At 57.6% G+C, this 24426-nt stretch overlaps 1 protein-coding gene across 1 annotated transcript in view; it reads right to left on the bottom strand.

The window, feature by feature from the left end:
• LOC121274978 (transmembrane protein 143-like) overlaps positions 1-24143 on the bottom strand; it is a 53296-nt gene extending 29153 nt beyond the window's left edge. The window contains exons 1-2 of the mRNA XM_041182357.1: positions 24059-24143; positions 19695-19983 (exon numbers count right to left, since the gene is read on the bottom strand). Coding sequence (XP_041038291.1) covers positions 19695-19983; positions 24059-24075 — 306 coding nt within the window. The 5' untranslated portion in view covers positions 24076-24143. The remainder of the gene's footprint in view (positions 1-19694; positions 19984-24058) is intronic.
• Between the last annotated feature and the right edge of the window lie 283 nt (positions 24144-24426).

Below are 24426 nucleotides of genomic sequence, written 5' to 3' on the forward strand. Positions count from 1 at the left end.
TCTCTCTCTCTCCCCATGCCAGTTGCACTCTCTCTCTCTCTCTCCCCATGCCAGTTGCACTCTCTCTCTCCCCATGCCTGTTGCATTCTCTCTCTCCCCATGCCTGTTGCATTCTCTCTCTCTCCCCCCATGCCTGTTGCATTCTCTCTCTCCCCATGCCTGTTGCATTCTCTCTCTCTCCCCATGCCTGTTGCATTCTCTCTCTCTCCCAATGCCTGTTGCATTCTCTCTCTCCCCATGCCTGTTGCATTCTCTCTCTCTCTCCCCATGCCAGTTGCACTCTCCCTCTCTCTCTCTCTCCCCATGCCAGTTGTACTCTCTCTCTCTCTCCCCATGCCTGTTGTACTCTCTCTCTCTCTCCCCATGCCTGTTGTACTCTCTCTCTCTCTCCCCATGCCTGTTGTACTCTCTCTCTCTCTCCCCATGCCAGTTGTACTCTCTCTCTCTCTCCCCATGCCAGTTGTACTCTCTCTCTCTCTCCCCATGCCAGTTGCATTCTCTCTCTCTCTCCCCATGCCAGTTGCACTCTCTCTCTCTCTCCCCATGCCAGTTGTACTCTCTCTCTCCCCATGACAGTTGTACTCTCTCTCTCTCTCCCCATGCCTGTTGCATTCTCTCTCTCTCTCCCCATGCCAGTTGCACTCTCTCCCTCTCTCTCCCCATGCCTGTTGTACTCTCTCTCTCTCTCCCCATGCCTGTTGCACTCTCTCTCTCTCTCCCCATGCCTGTTGTACTCTCTCTCTCTCTCCCCATGCCTGTTGCACTCTCTCTCTCTCTCCCCATGCCTGTTGTACTCTCTCTCTCTCTCACCATGCCTGTTGCACTCTCTCTCTCCCCATGCCAGTTGTACTCTCTCTCTCTCTCCCCATGCCTGTTGCATTCTCTCTCTCTCTCCCCATGCCTGTTGCACTCTCTCTCTCCCCATGCCAGTTGTACTCTCTCTCTCTCCCCATGCCTGTTGCATTCTCTCTCTCTCTCCCCATGCCTGTTGCACTCTCTCTCTCCCCATGCCAGTTGTACTCTCTCTCTCTCTCCCCATGCCTGTTGCATTCTCTCTCTCTCTCCCCATGCCTGTTGCACTCTCTCTCTCCCCATGCCAGTTGTACTCTCTCTCTCTCCCCATGCCTGTTGTACTCTCTCCCCATGCCAGTTGTACTCTCTCTCTCTCTCTCTCTCCCCATGCCAGTTGTACTCTCTCTCTCCCCATGCCTGTTGCATTCTCTCTCTCTCCCCATGCCTGTTGCATTCTCTCTCTCCCCATGCCTGTTGCATTCTCTCTCTCCCCCCATGCCTGTTGCATTCTCTCTCTTTCTCCCCATGCCAGTTGCATTCTCTCTCTCTCTCCCCATGCCTGTTGTACTCTCTCTCTCCCCATGCCTGTTGTACTCTCTCTCTCCCCATGCCAGTTGTACTCTCTCTCTCTATCCCCATGCCTGTTGCACTCTCTCTCTCTCCCCATGCCTGTTGCACTCTCTCTCTCCCCATGCCAGTTGTACTCTCTCTCTCTCTCCCCATGCCTGTTGTACTCTCTCTCTCTCTCCCCATGCCAGTTGCACTCTCTCTCTCTCTCCCCATGCCAGTTGCACTCTCTCTCTCTCTCTCCCCATGCCAGTTGTACTCTCTCTCTCTCTCCCCATGCCTGTTGTACTCTCTCTCTCTCTCCCCATGCCAGTTGCACTCTCTCTCTCTCTCCCCATGCCAGTTGCACTCTCTCTCTCTCTCCCCATGCCTGTTGCACTCTCTCTCTCTCCCCATGCCAGTTGCACTCTCTCTCTCTCTCTCCCCATGCCAGTTGCACTCTCTCTCTCTCTCTCTCTCCCCATGCCTGTTGTACTCTCTCTCTCTCTCCCCATGCCAGTTGCACTCTCTCTCTCTCTCTCCCCATGCCTGTTGTACTCTCTCTCTCTCTCCCCATGCCTGTTGCACTCTCTCTCTCTCTCCCCATGCCTGTTGCACTCTCTCTCTCTCTCCCCATGCCTGTTGCACTCTCTCTCTCCCCATGCCAGTTGTACTCTCTCTCTCTCTCCCCATGCCTGTTGCACTCTCTCTCTCCCCATGCCAGTTGTACTCTCTCTCTCTCTCCCCATGCCTGTTGCATTCTCTCTCTCCCTCCCCATGCCTGTTGCACTCTCTCTCTCCCCATGCCAGTTGCACTCTCTCTCTCTCTCCCCATGCCAGTTGCACTCGCTCTCTCCCCATGCCAGTTGCACTCTCTCTCTCTCTCCCCATGCCAGTTGCACTCTCTCTCTCTCTCTCCCCATGCCAGTTGCACTCTCTCTCTCCCCATGCCTGTTGCATTCTCTCTCTCCCCATGCCTGTTGCATTCTCTCTCTCTCCCCCCATGCCTGTTGCATTCTCTCTCTCCCCATGCCTGTTGCATTCTCTCTCTCTCCCCATGCCTGTTGCATTCTCTCTCTCTCCCAATGCCTGTTGCATTCTCTCTCTCCCCATGCCTGTTGCATTCTCTCTCTCTCTCCCCATGCCAGTTGCACTCTCCCTCTCTCTCTCTCTCCCCATGCCAGTTGTACTCTCTCTCTCTCTCCCCATGCCTGTTGTACTCTCTCTCTCTCTCCCCATGCCTGTTGTACTCTCTCTCTCTCTCCCCATGCCTGTTGTACTCTCTCTCTCTCTCCCCATGCCAGTTGTACTCTCTCTCTCTCTCCCCATGCCAGTTGTACTCTCTCTCTCTCTCCCCATGCCAGTTGCATTCTCTCTCTCTCTCCCCATGCCAGTTGCACTCTCTCTCTCTCTCTCCCCATGCCAGTTGTACTCTCTCTCTCCCCATGACAGTTGTACTCTCTCTCTCTCTCCCCATGCCTGTTGCATTCTCTCTCTCTCTCCCCATGCCAGTTGCACTCTCTCCCTCTCTCTCCCCATGCCTGTTGTACTCTCTCTCTCTCTCCCCATGCCTGTTGCACTCTCTCTCTCTCTCCCCATGCCTGTTGTACTCTCTCTCTCTCTCCCCATGCCTGTTGCACTCTCTCTCTCTCTCCCCATGCCTGTTGTACTCTCCCTCTCTCTCACCATGCCTGTTGCACTCTCTCTCTCCCCATGCCAGTTGTACTCTCTCTCTCTCTCCCCATGCCTGTTGCATTCTCTCTCTCTCTCCCCATGCCTGTTGCACTCTCTCTCTCCCCATGCCAGTTGTACTCTCTCTCTCTCCCCATGCCTGTTGCATTCTCTCTCTCTCTCCCCATGCCTGTTGCACTCTCTCTCTCCCCATGCCAGTTGTACTCTCTCTCTCTCTCCCCATGCCTGTTGCATTCTCTCTCTCTCTCCCCATGCCTGTTGCACTCTCTCTCTCCCCATGCCAGTTGTACTCTCTCTCTCTCCCCATGCCTGTTGTACTCTCTCCCCATGCCAGTTGTACTCTCTCTCTCTCTCTCTCTCCCCATGCCAGTTGTACTCTCTCTCTCCCCATGCCTGTTGCATTCTCTCTCTCTCCCCATGCCTGTTGCATTCTCTCTCTCCCCATGCCTGTTGCATTCTCTCTCTCCCCCCATGCCTGTTGCATTCTCTCTCTTTCTCCCCATGCCAGTTGCATTCTCTCTCTCTCTCCCCATGCCTGTTGTACTCTCTCTCTCCCCATGCCTGTTGTACTCTCTCTCTCCCCATGCCAGTTGTACTCTCTCTCTCTATCCCCATGCCTGTTGCACTCTCTCTCTCTCCCCATGCCTGTTGCACTCTCTCTCTCCCCATGCCAGTTGTACTCTCTCTCTCTCTCCCCATGCCTGTTGTACTCTCTCTCTCTCTCCCCATGCCAGTTGCACTCTCTCTCTCTCTCCCCATGCCAGTTGCACTCTCTCTCTCTCTCTCCCCATGCCTGTTGTACTCTCTCTCTCTCTCCCCATGCCTGTTGCACTCTCTCTCTCTCTCCCCATGCCAGTTGTACTCTCTCTCTCTCTCCCCATGCCAGTTGTACTCTCTCTCTCCCCATGCCTGTTGCATTCTCTCTCTCTCCCCATGCCTGTTGCATTCTCTCTCTCCCCATGCCTGTTGCATTCTCTCTCTCTCCCCATGCCTGTTGCATTCTCTCTCTCTCCCCATGCCTGTTGCATTCTCTCTCTCTCCCCATGCCAGTTGCACTCTCTCTCTCTCTCTCCCCATGCCAGTTGCACTCTCTCTCTCTCTCTCCCCATGCCAGTTGCACTCTCTCTCTCTCTCCCCATGCCAGTTGCATTCTCTCTCTCTCCCCATGCCTGTTGTACTCTCTCTCTCCCCATGCCAGTTGTACTCTCTCTCTCTCCATGCCTGTTGCACTCTCTCACTCTCTCTCCCCATGCCTGTTGCACTCTCTCTCTCTCCCCATGCCAGTTGTACTCTCTCTCTCTCTCCCCATGCCTGTTGTACTCTCTCTCTCTCTCCCCATGCCAGTTGCACTCTCTCTCTCTCTCTCCCCATGCCTGTTGTACTCTCTCTCTCTCTCTCCCCATGCCTGTTGCACTCTCTCTCTCTCTCTCCCCATGCCAGTTGCACTCTCTCTCTCTCTCTCCCCATGCCAGTTGCACTCTCTCTCTCTCTCTCTCCCCATGCCAGTTGCATTCTCTCTCTCTCTCCCCATGCCTGTTGTACTCTCTCTCTCCCCATGCCAGTTGCACTCTCTCTCTCTCTCCCCATGCCTGTTGTACTCTCTCTCTCCCCATGCCAGTTGCACTCTCTCTCTCTCTCCCCATGCCTGTTGTACTCTCTCTCTCTCTCTCTCCCCATGCCAGTTGTACTCTCTCTCTCTCTCCCCATGCCTGTTGCATTCTCTCTCTCTCCCCATGCCTGTTGCACTCTCTCTCTCCCAATGCCAGTTGCACTCTCTCTCTCCCCATGCCTGTTGCATTCTCTCTCTCTCCCCATGCCTGTTGCACTCTCTCTCTCCCCATGCCTGTTGCATTCTCTCTCTCTCCCCATGCCAGTTGCACTCTCTCTCTCCCCCCATGCCTGTTGCACTCTCTCTCTCCCCATGCCAGTTGCACTCTCTCTCTCCCTCTCCCCATGCCAGTTGTACTCTCTCTCTCTCTCTCTCCCCATGCCAGTTGTACTCTCTCTCTCTCTCCCCATGCCTGTTGCACTCTCTCTCTCTCTCCCCATGCCTGTTGTACTCTCTCTCTCCCCATGCCTGTCGCATTCTCTCTCTCTCTCCCCATGCCAGTTGCACTCTCTCTCTCTCTCTCTCCCCATGCCAGTTGCACTCTCTCTCTCTCTCCCCATGCCAGTTGTACTCTCTCTCTCTCTCCCCATGCCTGTTGTATTCTCTCTCTCTCTCCCCATGCCAGTTGCACTCTCTCTCTCCCCATGCCAGTTGCATTCTCTCTCTCCCCATGCCTGTTGCATTCTCTCTCTCCCCATGCCTGTTGCATTCTCTCTCTCCCCATGCCTGTTGCATTCTCTCTCTCCCCATGCCTGTTGCATTCTCTCTCTCCCCATGCCTGTTGCATTCTCTCTCTCTCCCCATGCCTGTTGCATTCTCTCTCTCTCTCCCCATGCCAGTTGCACTCTCTCTCTCTCTCTCTCCCCATGCCAGTTGCACTCTCTCTCCCCGTGCCAGTTGTACTCTCTCTCTCCCCATGCCTGTTGCATTCTCTCTCTCTCTCCCCATGCCAGTTGCACTCTCTCTCTCTCTCTCCCCATGCCAGTTGCACTCTCTCTCTCTCTCCCCATGCCTGTTGCACTCTCTCTCTCTCTCTCTCTCCCCATGCCAGTTGCACTCTCTCTCTCCCCATGCCAGTTGTACTCTCTCTCTCTCTCCCCATGCCTGTTGCATTCTCTCTCTCTCTCCCCATGCCTGTTGCACTCTCTCTCTCCCCATGCCAGTTGCACTCTCTCTCTCTCTCTCCCCATGCCTGTTGCATTCTCTCTCTCTCTCCCCATGCCAGTTGCACTCTCTCTCTCTCTCTCCCCATGCCAGTTGCACTCTCTCTCTCTCTCTCCCCATGCCAGTTGCACTCTCTCTCTCTCTCCCCATGCCAGTTGCACTCTCTCTCTCTCTCCCCATGCCAGTTGCACTCTCTCTCTCTCTCTCCCCATGCCTGTTGCATTCTCTCTCTCCCCATGCCTGTTGCATTCTCTCTCTCCCCATGCCTGTTGCATTCTCTCTCTCCCCATGCCTGTTGCATTCTCTCTCTCTCTCCCCATGCCAGTTGCACTCTCTCTCTCTCTCTCTCCCCATGCCAGTTGTACTCTCTCTCTCTCCCCATGCCTGTTGCATTCTCTCTCTCCCCATGCCAGTTGTACTCTCTCTCTCCCCATGCCAGTTGTACTCTCTCTCTCTCTCCCCATGCCTGTTGTACTCTCTCTCTCTCTCCCCATGCCTGTTGCATTCTCTCTCTCTCTCCCCATGCCAGTTGCACTCTCTCTCTCCCCATGCCAGTTGCACTCTCTCTCTCTCTCCCCATGCCAGTTGTACTCTCTCTCTCTCTCCCCATGCCTGTTGCACTCTCTCTCTCTCTCCCCATGCCAGTTGCACTCTCTCTCTCTCTCTCCCCATGCCAGTTGCACTCTCTCTCTCTCTCTCTCCCCATGCCTGTTGTACTCTCTCTCTCCCCATGCCAGTTGCACTCTCTCTCTCTCTCCCCATGCCAGTTGTACTCTCTCTCTCTCTCCCCATGCCTGTTGCACTCTCTCTCTCTCTCCCCATGCCAGTTGCACTCTCTCTCTCTCTCTCTCTCCATGCCTGTTGTACTCTCTCTCTCTCTCCCCATGCCTGTTGCATTCTCTCTCTCCCCATGCCTGTTGCATTCTCTCTCTCCCCATGCCAGTTGTACTCTCTCTCTCCCCATGCCAGTTGTACTCTCTCTCTCTCTCCCCATGCCTGTTGTACTCTCTCTCTCTCTCCCCATGCCTGTTGCATTCTCTCTCTCTCTCCCCATGCCAGTTGCACTCTCTCTCTCCCCATGCCAGTTGCACTCTCTCTCTCTCTCCCCATGCCAGTTGTACTCTCTCTCTCTCTCCCCATGCCTGTTGCACTCTCTCTCTCTCTCCCCATGCCAGTTGCACTCTCTCTCTCTCTCTCCCCATGCCAGTTGCACTCTCTCTCTCTCTCTCTCCCCATGCCTGTTGTACTCTCTCTCTCCCCATGCCAGTTGCACTCTCTCTCTCTCTCCCCATGCCAGTTGTACTCTCTCTCTCTCTCCCCATGCCAGTTGTACTCTCTCTCTCCCCATGCCAGTTGCACTCTCTCTCTCTCTCTCTCTCCATGCCTGTTGTACTCTCTCTCTCTCTCCCCATGCCTGTTGCATTCTCTCTCTCCCCATGCCTGTTGCATTCTCTCTCTCCCCATGCCTGTTGCATTCTCTCTCTCTCCCCATGCCTGTTGCATTCTCTCTCTCCCCATGCCTGTTGCATTCTCTCTCTCTCCCCATGCCTGTTGCATTCTCTCTCTCTCCCCATGCCTGTTGCATTCTCTCTCTCTCCCCATGCCTGTTGCACTCTCTCTCCATGTCTGTTTCACTCCCTCTCTCCCCATATCTGTTTCACTGTCTCTCCCCCATGTCTGTTTCACTCCCTCTCTCCCCATGTCTGTTTCACTGCTTCTCTCTCTCTCTTCCTCCCCAAGTCTGTTTCACTCCCTCTATCCCTATGTTTATTGCACTCCCTCTCTCTCCCACCAGGTGTACCACTCCCTCTCCCTTTCCACATGTCTGTTTCACTCACTCTCTCTCTCCTCATGTCTGTTTCACTGTCTCTCCCCCAAGTCTGTGTCACTCTTTCCAAGTCTGTTTTACACCCTCTCTCTCTATGTCTGTTTCACTCTGTCTTCCCTATGTCCATTTCACTTTCTCTCCCATGTCTGTTTGTCTGACTCATGTCCATTTCACACACATTCTCTCTCCCGTCTGTTTCACTCTGTCTCCCCTACGTCCATTTCACTTTCTCCCACGTCTGTTTCCATCTTTCCCCATTTCACTTTCCATCTCATGTCTGTTTCACTCTCACTCTCCCCCATGTCTGTTTCACTCTCTCTCCCCATGTTTATTTCACTCTCTCCAATGTCTGTTTCTCTCTGACTCATGTCCATTTCACACACACTGTCTTTCCTGTCTGTTTCACTCTCTCCCCATGTCCATTTCACTCTCCCTCTCTCCCCATGTCCGTTACACTCTCTCTCTCCCCATGTCTGTTTCACTCTCCCTCTCTCCCCATGTCCGTTTCACTGTCCCTCTCTCCCCATGTCCGTTTCACTGTCCCTCTCTCCCCATGTCTGTTTCACTCTCCCTCTCTCCCCATGTCCGTTTCACTGTCCCTCTCTCCCCATGTCCGTTTCACTGTCCCTCTCTCCCCATGTCCGTTTCACTCTCCCTCTCTCCCCATGTCCGTTTCACTCTCTCTCTCTCTCCCCATGTCCGTTTCACTCTCTCTCTCTCTCCCCATGTCCGTTTCACTCTCCCTCTCTCCCCATGTCCGTTTCACTCTCCCTCTCTCCCCATGTCCGTTTCACTCTCCCTCTCTCCCCATGTCCGTTTCACTCTCTCTCTCTCCCCATGTCCGTTGCACTCTCCCTCTCTCCCCATGTCCGTTTCACTCTCTCTCTCTCCCCATGTCCGTTTCACTCTCCCTCTCTCCCCATGTCCGTTTCACTCTCTCTCTCTCCCCATGTCCGTTGCACTCTCCCTCTCTCCCCATGTCCGTTTCACTCTCTCTCTCTCCCCATGTCCGTTTCACTCTCTCTCTCTCCCCATGTCCGTTTCACTCTCTCTCTCTCCCCATGTCCGTTTCACTCTCCCTCTCTCCCCATGTCCGTTTCACTCTCTCTCTCTCCCCATGTCCGTTTCACTCTCCCTCTCTCCCCATGTCCGTTTCACTCTCTCTCTCTCCCCATGTCCGTTTCACTCTCCCTCTCTCCCCATGTCCGTTTCACTCTCCCTCTCTCCCCATGTCCGTTTCACTCTCTCTCTCTCTCCCCATGTCCGTTTCACTCTCTCTCTCTCCCCATGTCCGTTTCACTCTCTCTCTCTCTCCCCATGTCCGTTTCACTCTCTCCCTCTCCCCATGTCCGTTTCACTCTCCCTCTCTCCCCATGTCCGTTTCACTCTCCCTCTCTCCCCATGTCCGTTTCACTCTCCCTCTCTCCCCATGTCCGTTTCACTCTCTCTCTCTCTCCCCATGTCCGTTTCACTCTCCCTCTCTCCCCATGTCCGTTTCACTCTCTCCCTCTCCCCATGTCCGTTTCACTCTCCCTCTCTCCCCATGTCCGTTTCACTCTCTCTCTCTCTCCCCATGTCCGTTTCACTCTCTCTCTCTCTCCCCATGTCCGTTTCACTCTCTCTCTCTCCCCATGTCCGTTTCACTCTCTCTCTCTCCCCATGTCCGTTTCACTCTCTCTCCCCATGTCCGTTTCACTCTCTCTCTCTCCCCATGTCCGTTTCACTCTCCCTCTCTCCCCATGTCCGTTTCACTCTCTCTCCCCATGTCCGTTTCACTCTCTCCCTCTCCCCATGTCCGTTTCACTCTCCCTCTCTCCCCATGTCCGTTTCACTCTCCCTCTCTCCCCATGTCCGTTTCACTCTCCCTCTCTCTCCCCATGTCCGTTTCACTCTCCCTCTCTCCCCATGTCCGTTACACTCTCTCTCTCCCCATGTCTGTTTCACTCTCCCTCTCTCCCCATGTCCGTTACACTCTCTCTCTCCCCATGTCTGTTTCACTCTCCCTCTCTCCCCATGTCCGTTTCACTGTCCCTCTCTCCCCATGTCCGTTTCACTCTCTCTCCCCATGTCCGTTTCACTCTCTCTCTCTCCCCATGTCTGTTTCACTCTCCCTCTCTCCCCATGTCCGTTTCACTCTCTCTCCCCATGTCCGTTTCACTCTCTCTCTCTCCCCATGTCTGTTTCACTCTCCCTCTCTCCCCATGTCCGTTTCACTCTCCCTCTCTCCCCATGTCCGTTTCACTCTCCCTCTCTCCCCATGTCCGTTTCACTCTCTCTCCCTCTCCCCATGTCCGTTTCACTCTCTCTCTCTCCCCATGTCCGTTTCTCCCTCTCTCCCCATGTCCGTTTCACTCTCCCTCTCTCCCCTTGTCCGTTTCACTCTCTCTCTCTCCCCATGTCCGTTTCACTCTCCCTCTCTCCCCTTGTCCGTTTCACTCTCTCTCTCTCCCCATGTCCGTTTCACTCTCTCCCTCTCCCCATGTCCGTTTCACTCTCTCTCTCTCCCCATGTCCGTTTCACTCTCTCTCTCTCTCCCCATGTCCGTTTCACTCTCTCTCTCTCCCCATGTCCGTTTCACTCTCTCTCTCTCTCCCCATGTCCGTTTCACTCTCTCTCTCTCTCCCCATGTCCGTTTCACTCTCCCTCTCTCCCCATGTCCGTTTCACTCTCTCCCTCTCCCCATGTCCGTTTCACTCTCTCTCCCCATGTCCGTTTCACTCTCTCTCTCTCCCCATGTCCGTTTCACTCTCCCTCTCTCCCCATGTCCGTTGACTCTCTCTCTCTCCCCATGTCCGTTTCACTCTCTCCTCTCTCCCCATGTCCGTTTCACTCTCTCTCTCTCTCTCCCCATGTCCGTTTCACTCTCCCTCTCTCCCCATGTCCGTTTGACTCTCTCTCTCTCCCCATGTCCGTTTCACTCTCTCTCTCTCCCCATGTCCGTTTCACTCTCTCCCTCTCCCCATGTCCGTTTCACTCTCTCTCTCTCCCCATGTCCGTTTCACTCTCCCTCTCTCCCCATGTCCGTTTCACTCTCCCTCTCTCCCCATGTCCGTTTCACTCTCTCTCTCTCCCCATGTCCGTTTCACTCTCTCTCTCTCCCCATGTCCGTTTCACTCTCTCTCTCTCCCCATGTCCGTTTCACTCTCCCTCTCTCCCCATGTCCGTTTCACTCTCTCTCTCTCTCCCCATGTCCGTTTCACTCTCTCCCTCTCCCCATGTCCGTTTCACTCTCTCTCTCTCCCCATGTCCGTTTCACTCTCCCTCTCTCCCCATGTCCGTTTCACTCTCTCTCTCTCTCCCCATGTCCGTTTCACTCTCCCTCTCTCCCCATGTCCGTTTCACTCTCTCCCTCTCCCCATGTCCGTTTCACTCTCCCTCTCTCCCCATGTCCGTTTCACTCTCTCTCCCTCTCTCCCCATGTCCGTTTCACTCTCCCTCTCTCCCCATGTCCGTTTCACTCTCTCTCTCTCCCCATGTCCGTTTCACTCTCTCTCCCCATGTCCGTTTCACTCTCTCTCTCTCCCCATGTCCGTTTCACTCTCCCTCTCTCCCCATGTCCGTTTCACTCTCTCTCCCCATGTCCGTTTCACTCTCTCCCTCTCCCCATGTCCGTTTCACTCTCCCTCTCTCCCCATGTCCGTTTCACTCTCCCTCTCTCCCCATGTCCGTTTCACTCTCTCCCTCTCCCCATGTCCGTTTCACTCTCCCTCTCTCCCCATGTCCGTTACACTCTCTCTCTCCCCATGTCTGTTTCACTCTCCCTCTCTCCCCATGTCCGTTTCACTGTCCCTCTCTCCCCATGTCCGTTTCACTCTCCCTCTCTCCCCATGTCCGTTTCACTCTCCCTCTCTCCCCATGTCCGTTTCACTCTCCCTCTCTCCCCATGTCCGTTTCACTCTCTCTCCCTCTCCCCATGTCCGTTTCACTCTCCCTCTCTCCCCATGTCCGTTTCACTCTCTCTCTCTCCCCATGTCCGTTTCTCCCTCTCTCCCCATGTCCGTTTCACTCTCTCTCTCTCCCCATGTCCGTTTCACTCTCTCCCTCTCCCCATGTCCGTTTCACTCTCTCTCTCTCCCCATGTCCGTTTCACTCTCTCTCTCTCTCCCCATGTCCGTTTCACTCTCTCTCTCTCCCCATGTCCGTTTCACTCTCTCTCTCTCTCCCCATGTCCGTTTCACTCTCTCTCTCTCCCCATGTCCGTTTCACTCTCCCTCTCTCCCCATGTCCGTTTCACTCTCCCTCTCTCCCCATGTCCGTTTCACTCTCCCTCTCTCCCCATGTCCGTTTCACTCTCTCTCTCTCCCCATGTCCGTTTCACTCTCCCTCTCTCCCCATGTCCGTTTCACTCTCCCTCTCTCCCCATGTCCGTTTCACTCTCCCTCTCTCCCCATGTCCGTTTCACTCTCCCTCTCTCCCCATGTCCGTTTCACTCTCTCCCTCTCCCCATGTCCGTTTCACTCTCTCCCTCTCCCCATGTCCGTTTCACTCTCTCTCCCCATGTCCGTTTCACTCTCCCTCTCTCCCCATGTCCGTTTCACTCTCTCTCTCTCCCCATGTCCGTTTCACTCTCCCTCTCTCCCCATGTCCGTTTCACTCTCTCTCTCTCCCCATGTCCGTTTCACTCTCTCTCTCTCCCCATGTCCGTTTCACTCTCTCCTCTCTCCCCATGTCCGTTTCACTCTCTCTCTCTCTCCATGTCCGTTTCACTCCCTCTCTCCCATGTCCGTTTCACTCTCCCTCTCTCCCCATGTCCGTTTCACTCTCTCTCTCTCCCCCATGTCCGTTTCACTCTCTCTCTCTCCCCATGTCCGTTTCACTCTCTCTCCTCTCCCCATGTCCGTTTCACTCTCTCCCTCTCTCCCCATGTCCGTTTCACTCTCTCCTCTCTCCCATGTCCGTTCACTCTCCTCTCTCCCCATGTCCGTTTCACTCTCCCTCTCTCCCCATGTCCGTTTCACTCTCCTCTCTCTCCCCATGTCCGTTTCACTCTCCCTCTCTCCCCATGTCCGTTTCACTCTCTCCCTCTCCCCCATGTCCGTTTCACTCTCTCTCTCTCCCCATGTCCGTTTCACTCTCTCCTCTCTCCCCATGTCCGTTTCACTCTCTCCTCTCTCCCCATGTCCGTTTCACTCTCTCCTCTCTCCCCATGTCCGTTTCACTCTCTCCTCTCTCCCCATGTCCGTTTCACTCTCCCTCTCTCCCCATGTCCGTTTCACTCTCCCTCTCTCCCCATGTCCGTTTCACTCTCTCTCTCTCCCCATGTCCGTTTCACTCTCCCTCTCTCCCCCATGTCCGTTTCACTCTCTCTCTCTCCCCATGTCCGTTTCACTCTCTCCCTCTCCCCATGTCCGTTTCACTCTCTCTCTCTCTCCCCATGTCCGTTTCACTCTCTCTCTCTCCCCATGTCCGTTTCACTCTCCCTCTCTCCCCATGTCCGTTTCACTCTCTCTCTCTCCCCATGTCCGTTTCACTCTCTCTCTCTCCCCATGTCCGTTTCACTCTCTCCTCTCTCCCCATGTCCGTTTCACTCTCCTCTCCCCATGTCCGTTTCACTCTCTCTCTCTCCCCATGTCCGTTTCACTCTCTCCTCTCTCCCCATGTCCGTTTCACTCTCTCTCTCTCCCCATGTCCGTTTCACTCTCTCCTCTCTCCCCATGTCCGTTTCACTCTCTCTCTCTCCCCATGTCCGTTTCACTCTCTCCCTCTCTCCCCATGTCCGTTTCACTCTCTCCCTCTCTCCCCATGTCCGTTTCACTCTCTCCTCTCTCCCCATGTCCGTTTCACTCTCCCTCTCTCCCCATGTCCGTTTCACTCTCTCTCTCTCCCCCATGTCCGTTTCACTCTCCCTCTCTCCCCATGTCCGTTTCACTCTCTCCTCTCTCCCCATGTCCGTTTCACTCTCTCTCCTCTCCCCATGTCCGTTTCACTCTCTCTCTCTCCCCATGTCCGTTTCACTCTCTCTCTCTCCCCATGTCCGTTTCACTCTCTCTCTCTCCCCATGTCCGTTTCACTCTCTCTCTCTCCCCATGTCCGTTTCACTCTCTCCCTCTCTCCCCATGTCCGTTTCACTCTCCCTCTCTCCCCATGTCCGTTTCACTCTCCCTCTCTCCCCATGTCCGTTTCACTCTCCCTCTCTCCCCATGTCCGTTTCACTCTCTCTCTCTCCCCATGTCCGTTTCACTCTCTCTCTCTCTCCCCATGTCCGTTTCACTCTCCCTCTCTCCCCATGTCCGTTTCACTCTCTCTCTCTCCCCATGTCCGTTTCACTCTCTCTCTCTCTCCCCATGTCCGTTTCACTCTCTCCCTCTCTCCCCATGTCCGTTTCACTCTCCCTCTCTCCCCATGTCCGTTTCACTCTCCCTCTCTCCCCATGTCCGTTTCACTCTCCCTCTCTCCCCATGTCCGTTTCACTCTCCCTCTCTCCCCATGTCCGTTTCACTCTCTCTCTCTCCCCATGTCCGTTTCACTCTCCCTCTCTCCCCATGTCCGTTTCACTCTCCCTCTCTCCCCATGTCCGTTCACTCTCCCTCTCTCCCCATGTCCGTTTCACTCTCCCTCTCTCCCCATGTCACGTTACTTCTCTCTCTCCCCATGTCGTTCACTCTCTCACCTCCCATGTCCGTTTCACTCTCCTCTCTCTCCCCCATGTCGTTTCACTCTCCCTCTCTCCCCCATGTCCGTTTCACTCTCCTCTCTCTCCCCCATGTCCCGTTTCACTCTCTCTCTCTCTCCCATTCCGTTTCACTCTCTCCTCTCTCCCCATGTCCCGTTTCACTCTCTCTCTCTCCCCATGTCCGTTTCACTCTCCCTCTCTCCCATGTCCGTTTTCACTCTCTCTCTCTCTCCCCATGTCCGTTTCACTCTCCTCGCTCTCCCATGTCCGTTCACTCTCTCCTCTCTCCCCATGTCCGTTTCACTCTCTCCCTCTCCCCATGTCCGTTTCACTCTCCCTCTCTCCCCATGTCCGTTTCACTCTCTCACTCTCTCCCCATGTCCGTTTCACTCTCTCTCTCTCCCCATGTCCGTTTCACTCTCTCTCTCTCCCCATGTCCGTTTCACTCTCTCTCCCCATGTCCGTTTCACTCTCCCTCTCTCCCCATGTCCGTTTCACTCTCCCTCTCTCCCCATGTCCGTTTCACTCTCTCACTCTCTCCCCATGTCCGTTTCACTCTCTCTCTCTCCCCATGTCCGTTTCACTCTCTCACTCTCTCCCCATGTCCGTTTCACTCTCTCTCTCTCCCCATGTCCGTTTCACTCTCTCACTCTCTCCCCATGTCCGTTTCACTCTCTCTCTCTCCCCATGTCCGTTTCACTCTCCCTCTCTCCCCATGTCCGTTTCACTCTCCCTCTCTCCCCATGTCCGTTTCACTCTCTCCCTCTCCCCATGTCCGTTTCACTCTCCCTCTCTCCCCATGTCCGTTTCACTCTCCCTCTCTCCCCATGTCCGTTTCACTCTCCCTCTCTCCCCATGTCCGTTTCACTCTCTCTCTCTCCCCATGTCCGTTTCACTCTCTCTCTCTCCCATGTCCGTTTCACTCTCCCTCTCTCCCCATGTCCGTTTCACTCTCTCTCTCTCCCCATGTCCGTTTCACTCTCCCTCTCTCCCCATGTCCGTTTCACTCTCTCTCCCCATGTCCGTTTCACTCTCCCTCTCTCCCCATGTCCGTTTCACTCTCTCTCTCTCCCCATGTCCGTTTCACTCTCTCTCTCTCCCCATGTCCGTTTCACTCTCTCTCTCTCCCCATGTCCGTTTCACTCTCTCTCCCCATGTCCGTTTCACTCTCTCTCTCTCCCCATGTCCGTTTCACTCTCCCTCTCTCCCCATGTCCGTTTCACTCTCTCTCCCCATGTTTATTTCACTCTCTCCAATGTCTGTTTCTCTCTGACTCATGTCCATTTCACTCGTCTCTCTCTCTCCCCATGTCCGTTTCACTCTCTCCCTCTCCCCATGTCCGTTTCACTCTCCTCTCTCCCCATGTCCGTTTCACTCTCCTCTCTCTCCCCATGTCCGTTTCACTCTCCCTCTCTCCCATGTCCGTTTCACTCTCCCTCTCTCCCCATGTCCGTTTCACTCTCCCTCTCTCCCCTTGTCCGTTTCACTCTCTCCTCTCTCCCATGTCCGTTTCACTCTCCCTCTCTCCCCATGTCCGTTTCACTCTCCCTCTCTCCCCCATGTCCGTTTCACTCTCTCTCTCTCCCCATGTCCGTTCACTCTCCCTCTCCTCCCCATGTCTTTTCACTCTCTCCTCTCTCCCCATGTCCGTTTCACTCTCCCTCTCTCCCCATGTCCGTTCACTCTCTCTCTCTCCCCATGTCCGTTTCACTCGCCTCTCTCTCCCATGTCCGTTTCACTCTCCCTCTCTCCCCATGTCCGTTTCACTCTCTCTCTCCTCCCCATGTCCGTTTCACTCTCTCTCTCTCCCCATGTCCGTTTCACTCTCTCCTCTCTCCCCATGTCGTTTCACTCTCCCTCTCTCCCCATGTCCGTTTCACTCTCCCTCTCTCCCCATGTCCGTTTCACTCTCTCTCTCTCCCATGTCCGTTTCACTCTCCCTCTCTCCCCATGTCCGTTTCACTCTCCCTCTCTCCCCATGTCCGTTTCACTCTCTCTCTCTCCCCATGTCCGTTTCACTCTCTCTCTCTCCCCATGTCCGTTTCACTCTCTCCTCTCTCCCCATGTCCGTTTCACTCTCCCTCTCTCCCCATGTCCGTTTCACTCTCTCTCTCTCCCCATGTCCGTTTCACTCTCTCTCTCTCTCCCCATGTCCGTTTCACTCTCCCTCTCTCCCCATGTCCGTTTCACTCTCTCTCCCTCTCTCCCCTTGTCCGTTTCACTCTCCTCTCTCTCCCCATGTCCGTTCACTCTCTCCTCTCTCCCCATGTCCGTTTCACTCTCTCTCTCTCCCCATGTCCGTTTCACTCTCTCTCTCTCCCCATGTCCGTTTCACTCTCTCTCTCTCCCCATGTCCGTTTCACTCTCCCTCTCTCCCCATGTCCGTTTCACTCTCTCTCTCTCTCCCCATGTCCGTTTCACTCTCTCTCTCTCTCCCCATGTCCGTTTCACTCTCTCTCTCTCCCCATGTCCGTTTCACTCTCCCTCTCTCCCCATGTCCGTTTCACTCTCTCTCTCTCTCCCCATGTCCGTTTCACTCTCTCCCTCTCCCCATGTCCGTTTCACTCTCTCTCTCTCCCCATGTCCGTTTCACTCTCTCTCCCCATGTCCGTTTCACTCTCCCTCTCTCCCCATGTCCGTTTCACTCTCTCCCTCTCCCCATGTCCGTTTCACTCTCTCTCTCTCCCCATGTCCGTTTCACTCTCCCTCTCTCCCCATGTCCGTTTCACTCTCTCCCTCTCTCCCCATGTCCGTTTCACTCTCTCTCTCTCCCCATGTCCGTTTCACTCTCTCCCTCTCTCCCCATGTCCGTTTCACTCTCCCTCTCTCCCCATGTCCGTTTCACTCTCTCTCTCTCCCCATGTCCGTTTCACTCTCTCTCTCTCCCCATGTCCGTTTCACTCTCTCCCTCTCTCCCCATGTCCGTTTCTCCCTCTCTCCCCATGTCCGTTTCACTCTCCCTCTCTCCCCATGTCCGTTTCACTCTCTCCCTCTCTCCCCATGTCCGTTTCACTCTCCCTCTCTCCCCATGTCCGTTTCACTCTCCCTCTCTCCCCATGTCCGTTTCACTCTCTCCCTCTCTCCCCATGTCCGTTTCACTCTCTCTCTCTCCCCATGTCCGTTTCACTCTCTCTCTCTCCCCATGTCCGTTTCACTCTCTCCCTCTCCCCATGTCCGTTTCACTCTCTCCCTCTCCCCATGTCCGTTTCACTCTCTCTCTCTCCCCATGTCCGTTTCACTCTCCCTCTCTCCCCATGTCCGTTTCACTCTCTCCCTCTCTCCCCATGTCCGTTTCACTCTCTCTCTCTCCCCATGTCCGTTTCACTCTCTCTCTCTCCCATGTCCGTTTCACTCTCTCTCCTCTCCCCATGTCCGTTTCACTCTCTCTCTCTCCCCATGTCCGTTTCACTCTCTCTCTCTCCCATGTCCGTTCACTCTCTCTCTCTCTCCCCATGTCCGTTTCACTCTCCCTCTCTCCCCATGTCCGTTTCACTCTCTCCCTCTCCCCATGTCCGTTTCACTCTCCCTCTCTCCCCATGTCCGTTTCACTCTCTCCCTCTCCCCATGTCCGTTTCACTCTCTCTCTCTCTCCCCATGTCCGTTTCACTCTCTCTCTCTCCCCATGTCCGTTTCACTCTCTCTCCCCATGTCCGTTTCACTCTCTCTCTCTCCCCATGTCCGTTTCACTCTCCCTCTCTCCCCATGTCCGTTTCACTCTCTCTCCCCATGTCCGTTTCACTCTCTCTCCCTCTCCCCATGTCCGTTTCACTCTCCCTCTCTCCCCATGTCCGTTTCACTCTCCCTCTCTCCCCATGTCCGTTTCACTCTCCCTCTCTCTCCCCATGTCCGTTTCACTCTCCCTCTCTCCCCATGTCCGTTACACTCTCTCTCTCCCCATGTCTGTTTCACTCTCCCTCTCTCCCCATGTCCGTTTCACTGTCCCTCTCTCCCCATGTCCGTTTCACTCTCCCTCTCTCCCCATGTCCGTTTCACTCTCTCTCCCTCTCCCCATGTCCGTTTCACTCTCCCTCTCTCCCCATGTCCGTTTCACTCTCTCTCTCTCCCCATGTCCGTTTCTCCCTCTCTCCCCATGTCCGTTTCACTCTCCCTCTCTCCCCTTGTCCGTTTCACTCTCTCTCTCTCCCCATGTCCGTTTCACTCTCTCCCTCTCCCCATGTCCGTTTCACTCTCTCTCTCTCCCCATGTCCGTTTCACTCTCTCTCTCTCCCCATGTCCGTTTCACTCTCCCTCTCTCCCCATGTCCGTTTCACTCTCCCTCTCTCCCCATGTCCGTTTCACTCTCCCTCTCTCACCATGTCCGTTTCACTCTCTCCCTCTCCCCATGTCCGTTTCACTCTCCCTCTCTCCCCATGTCCGTTTCACTCTCCCTCTCTCCCCATGTCCGTTTCACTCTCCCTCTCTCCCCATGTCCGTTTCACTCTCCCTCTCTCCCCATGTCCGTTTCACTCTCTCCCTCTCCCCATGTCCGTTTCACTCTCCCTCTCTCCCCTTGTCCGTTTCACTCTCTCTCTCTCCCCATGTCCGTTTCACTCTCCCTCTCTCCCCATGTCCGTTTCACTCTCCCTCTCTCCCCTTGTCCGTTTCACTCTCTCTCTCTCCCCATGTCCGTTTCACTCTCTCTCTCTCCCCTTGTCCGTTTCACTCTCTCCCTCTCCCCATGTCCGTTTCACTCTCCCTCTCTCCCCATGTCCGTTTCACTCTCCCTCTCTCCCCATGTCCGTTTCACTCTCTCCTCCCCCATGTCCGTTTCACTCTCCCTCTCTCCCCATGTCCGTTTCACTCTCTCTCTCTCTCCCCATGTCCGTTTCACTCTCTCTCTCTCCCCATGTCCGTTTCACTCTCTCTCTCTCTCCCCATGTCCGTTTCACTCTCTCTCTCTCCCCATGTCCGTTTCACTCTCTCTCTCTCCCCATGTCCGTTTCACTCTCTCTCTCTCTCCCCATGTCCGTTTCACTCTCTCTCTCTCTCCCCATGTCCGTTTCACTCTCTCTCTCTCTCCCCATGTCCGTTTCACTCTCCCTCTCTCCCCATGTCCGTTTCACTCTCCCTCTCTCCCCATGTCCGTTTCACTCTCCCTCTCTCCCCATGTCTGTTTCTCTCTGACTCATGTCCATTTCACACACACTGTCGTTCCCGTCTGTTTCACTCTGTCTCCCCTACGTCCATTTCACTTTCTCTCCCATGTCTGTTTCTCTCTCTCTTTCCTCCATGTCTATTTCACTCTCTCTCTCTGCGCCCATGTCTGCCCTCTGTTGCCCTCTTCCATACTCCAGTTTCATTCTGGACATGCCCCCAGCCCCCAGCCCCCTCTGCCCTGTGCCCAGCACCCCCTGCCCCCAGCACCCTGCCCCCAGCACCCAGCCCCCCGCTTCCCCCCCCTTCCCCTGCCCCCTGCCCCCCAGGCTCGCTGCCTGTTGTGTTTTGTTCACCTTCAGTAACATGTGCTGCAGGACATGCTTGTCGAAGGGGATGAACCGCTCCAGGTAATCGGGGGAGGGTTCCTTGGGCAGCTGCCCCCGGCCGCTCTGGGCTTCGGGGCCCGTGGCGACGTCCGGCCGGTCGCTGGTGGATTCGGAGCGGCCGTGCTTCTCCCCGGGGATCGGGGGCTGTGCGCCGGGGGTCCTGGTCCCGTCTCCCGGCGCTCTGGCGCACCAGCCCGCAGCTCGCAGCCGGGGGGGACCGAGGGCCGCGCGGAGAGGCAGCGAGGTGCAGAGCATTCTGCTGGAGGGCAAGGGGAGAGGGTGAGTCGTGGAGAGGGGGCGAGGTGGGGGGGGAGGGGGGAGGGAGGGAGGAGGGGAGGGGGAGGGGGTGGGGAGGGGAGGGAGGAGGGAGGGAGGGAGGGGAGGGAGGGGAGGGAGGAGGGGAGGGAGGGGAGGGAGGAGGGGAGGGGAGGGAGGAGGGGAAGGGGAGGGAGGAGGGGAGGAGGGGGGGAGGGGAGGGGGAGTGGGGAGGAGGGGAGGGAGGGAGGGGGGAGGGAGGGGGGAGAGGGGGAGGGGAGGGGAGGGGGAGTGGGGAGGAGGGGAGGGAGGAGGGGAGGGAGGAGGGAGGGGGAGAGGGGGAGGGGAGGGGAGGAGGGGAGGGGAGGAGGGGAGGGGGAGGAGGGGAGGGGGAGGAGGGGAGGAGGAGGGGAGGAGGGGAGGGGAGGAGGGGAGGGGAGGGGGAGGAGGGGAGGGGTGGAAGGGAGGGGAGGGGAGGGTGGAAAGGAGGGGGATGGAGAGGAGGGGGGAGGAGGAGGGGAGGGGGAGGAGGGGAGGGGAGGAGGGAGGGGAGGGGAGGGGAGGAGGGGAGGGAGGGGAGGGAGGGGGAGGGAGGGGAGGGAGGGGAGGGAGGGGGGAGGGAGAGGGAGGAGGGGAGGAGGGGAGGGGGAGGAGGGGAGGGGAGGAGGAGGGGAGGGGGAGGAGGGGAGGGGGAGGAGGGGAGGGGGAGGGGAGGGGGAGGAGGGGAGGGGTGGAAGGGAGGGGAGGGGAGGGTGGAAAGGAGGGGGATGGAGAGGAGGGGGGAGGAGGAGGGGAGGGGGAGGAGGGAGGGGAGGAGGGGAGGGGAGGGGGGAGGAGGGGAGGGGAGGGGGAGGAGGGGAGGGGGAGGAGGGGAGGGGGAGGGGGAGGAGGGGAGGGGGAGGAGGGGAGGGGAGGGGGAGGAGGGGAGGGGAGGGGGAGGAGGGGAGGGGAGGAGGAGGAGGGGAGGGGTGGAAGGGAGGGGAGGGGAGGGTGGAAAGGAGGGGGATGGAGAGGAGGGGGGAGGAGGAGGGGAGGGGGAGGAGGGGAGGGGAGGAGGGAGGGGAGGGGGAGGAGGGGAGGGGGAGGAGGGGAGGGGAGGGGGGAGGGAGAGGGAGGAGGGGAGGAGGGGAGGGGGAGGAGGGGAGGGGAGGGGGAGGAGGGGAGGGGGAGGAGGGGAGGGGAGGGGGAGGAGGGGAGGGAGGGTGGAAAGGAGGGGGATGGAGAGGAGGGGGGAGGAGGAGGGGAGGGGGGTAGGGCAGGAGGAGGGGAGGGGGGTAGGGGAGGGGGAGGGGAGGGTGGAAAGGAGGGGGATGGAGAGGAGGGGGGAGGAGGAGGGGAGGGGGGTAGGGGAGGGGGAGGGGAGGGTGGAAAGGAGGGGGATGGAGAGGAGGGGGGAGGAGGAGGGGAGGGGGGTAGGGCAGGAGGAGGGGAGGGGGGTAGGGGAGGGGGAGGGGAGGAGGAGGAGGGGAGGGGGAGGGTAGGAGGGGAGGGGGGAGTGGGAGGGGAGGGAGGGAGGGGGGAGGAGAGGGGGAGGGGAGGGAGGGTGGAGGGTAGGGGAGGGAGGAGAAGGGGGAGGAGGTGGAGCAGTGAGAGGGGGGGTGTGGGAGGAGCGGGGAGGGGGGGACAGGCAAGAAAGTGGAGCTGGGAGTGCAACCAGATCGACCATCATCTCATTGAGCCTCGGGGCAGGCTCGAGGGGCTGAATGGCCTCCTCCCTGCTCCTAACTCTCCTGTTGCTCACCCCCTGTCGGTGGCAATAATCCGATCAACCCTCGATTTGAAATGGATTGATCTGGCTTCCTGTGGGATGGACTTGTGTACGTCTGCTTCCCTTTTGCGTGAGAAACTCTGCGGTGCGGAGGGATCTGGGTGTGGGAGTGGACAAATCACAGAACGTTAGTCTGCAGGTACAGCAGCCGGTCAGGAAGGTCAATAGGAAGTCGTCGTTCATTTGCAAGGGGAATGGAGTATAAAAGTGGGGATGTTTTGCAGCAGCTGTACAGGGTGTTGGTGAGACCACATCGGGAGCGCTGTGCACAGTTCCGGCCTCCTCATTTAAGAAAGGACATAATTTGTGTTAGAAGCCGTTCAGAGAAGGTTCCGTCGACAGATTCCTGGGATGAGAGAGCGACGGGGGTGGGGGGGGGGGGGGGTTGGTTTGGCTTGCGAGGAGAGGTTGGGTCTGTACCCCTCGGAGTTTAGAAGAACGAGGGGCGATCTGAGAGGATGTTTACACCCCTCCCCCTGCGGGTGAGACTGGCGCCGGGGGTGGGGGGGGGGGGGGTGGGGACGGACGGACACAGCTTGAGATTCGGGGGGGTGGGGGTGGGGGTGGGGGTGGGGGTGGGGGTGGGTCTGCCGTTCAAGGCGGGGGTGAGGAGGAGATGTCCCTCTCAGGGGGTCGGCAGCCTGGGGAACTCTCTTCCCCGGGGGAGCAGAGGAGGCTGGCTCATTGGATACAGTCAAGGCCGAGTTAGGCAGGATTTGGAAAGATGAGGGGAGGGGGGGGTAGAGGGGAGGGGGATCGAGGGAAAGCGGGGTCGAGGGGCACATAACCGCGGGGCGTATCCTCCCTCCCCGTCATAACCGCGGGGCGTATCCTCCCTCCCCGTCATAACCGCGGGGCGTATCCTCCCCCCCCTGTCATAACCGCGGGGCGTATCCTCCCCCCCCTGTCATAACCGCGGGGCGTATCCTCCCTCCCCGTCATAACCGCGGGGCGTATCCTCCCCCCCCTGTCATAACCGCGGGGCGTATCCTCCCCCCCCTGTCATAACCGCGGGGCGTATCCTCCCCCCCCTGTCATAACCGCGGGGCGTATCCTCCCTCCCCGTCATAACCGCGGGGCGTATCCTCCCTCCCCGTCATAACCGCGGGGCGTATCCTCCCTCCCCGTCATAACCGCGGGGCGTATCCTCCCTCCCCGTCATAACCGCGGGGCGTATCCTCCCTCCCCGTCATAACCGCGGGGCGTATCCTCCCCCCCCTGTCATAACCGCGGGGCGTATCCTCCCTCCCCGTCATAACCGCGGGACGTATCCTCCCTCCCCGTCATAACCGCGGGGCGTATCCTCCCTCCCCGTCATAACCGCGGGGCGTATCCTCCCTCCCCGTCATAACCGCGGGGCGTATCCTCCCTCCCCGTCATAACCGCGGGGCGTATCCTCCCTCCCCGTCATAACCGCGGGGCGTATCCTCCCTCCCCGTCATAACCGCGGGGCGTATCCGCCCTCCCCGTCATAACCGCGGGGCGTATCCTCCCCCCCGTAATAACCGCGGGGCGTATCCTCCCTCCCCGTCATAACCGCGGGGCGTATCCTCCCTCCCCGTCATAACCGCGGGGCGTATCCTCCCTCCCCGTCATAACCGCGGGGCGTATCCGCCCTCCCCGTAATAACCGCGGGGAGTATCCTCCCCCCCGTAATAACCGCGGGGAGTATCCTCCCTCCCCGTCATAACCGCGGGGCGTATCCTCCCTCCCCGTCATAACCGCGGGGCGTATCCTCCCTCCCCGTCATAACCGCGGGGCGTATCCTCCCTCCCCATTATAACCATGGGGAGTATCCGCCCTGCCCGTAATAACCGCGGGGAGTATCCGCCCTCCCCGTAATAACCGCGGGGCATATCCCCTCTCCCCATTATAACCACGGGGCGTATCCGCCCTCCCCGTTATAACCTTGGGGCGTATCCGCAGTATGCCGGCATTTGGGCGCCTGCGCACCGCCGACCCTGGAGCCGGCTTCCATGGGCGCGCCTGCGCACCTCCGACCGTTGAGCCGGCTGCAGTGATCGCGCCTGCGCATTACACGGAGCGAGAGCAGGCTTCCGTGAACGCGCCTGCGCACTAGCCGGAGCCGGAGCGGGAGCCGTGTGGGGGGGGGGGGGGGGTGTTGTCCGGCTGCCGTGAGCGCGCCTGCGCACAGGTCCGGCCGCCTCTGCCTCTTCTCCCCCACCATCCGTCCGACCGATCGAAATGGCGGCGCCAAAAAATAAATGGCGGCGGCGACTTCTCTCTTTTCTCCCTGTTTTCCACCCCCCCCCCCCCTCAAAGTGATCAGCGATTGAAAGTTACACACCCGGATCGGCGCAACATCCTTTTTTTTCCCCTCGCTGGCTTTTCTTCTTTTTACGTTGTTTGTGTGTGGGTGGTTGGGTGGGAGAGGGGGCAGGGACAAGGAGAGGGCGGGGCCGGGGGGGGGGTGTGGTCTCCAGGAAGTGACGTCGCGGGGAGCGGAAGTCGGGTTGTTGTTGTACTTCTGGCTTTTCTTCTCCCGGAGAGTATGAGGGTGTGAAAGGGGGCGGGGCAGAGAAGGGGCGGGGCTGGGTTGGGAGGGGGCGGGTCAGGGACAAGAGGAGGCGGGGCAGGGAAGGGAAGGGGGCGGGACAGGGAAGGGGCGGGGTCGGGTAGGGAGGGAGCGGGGGGGGGGGGCGGGGTCGGATGTTC

Source organism: Carcharodon carcharias, assembly GCF_017639515.1.
Source record: "Carcharodon carcharias isolate sCarCar2 chromosome 39 unlocalized genomic scaffold, sCarCar2.pri SUPER_39_unloc_5, whole genome shotgun sequence".
Taxonomy (NCBI): domain Eukaryota; kingdom Metazoa; phylum Chordata; class Chondrichthyes; order Lamniformes; family Lamnidae; genus Carcharodon; species Carcharodon carcharias.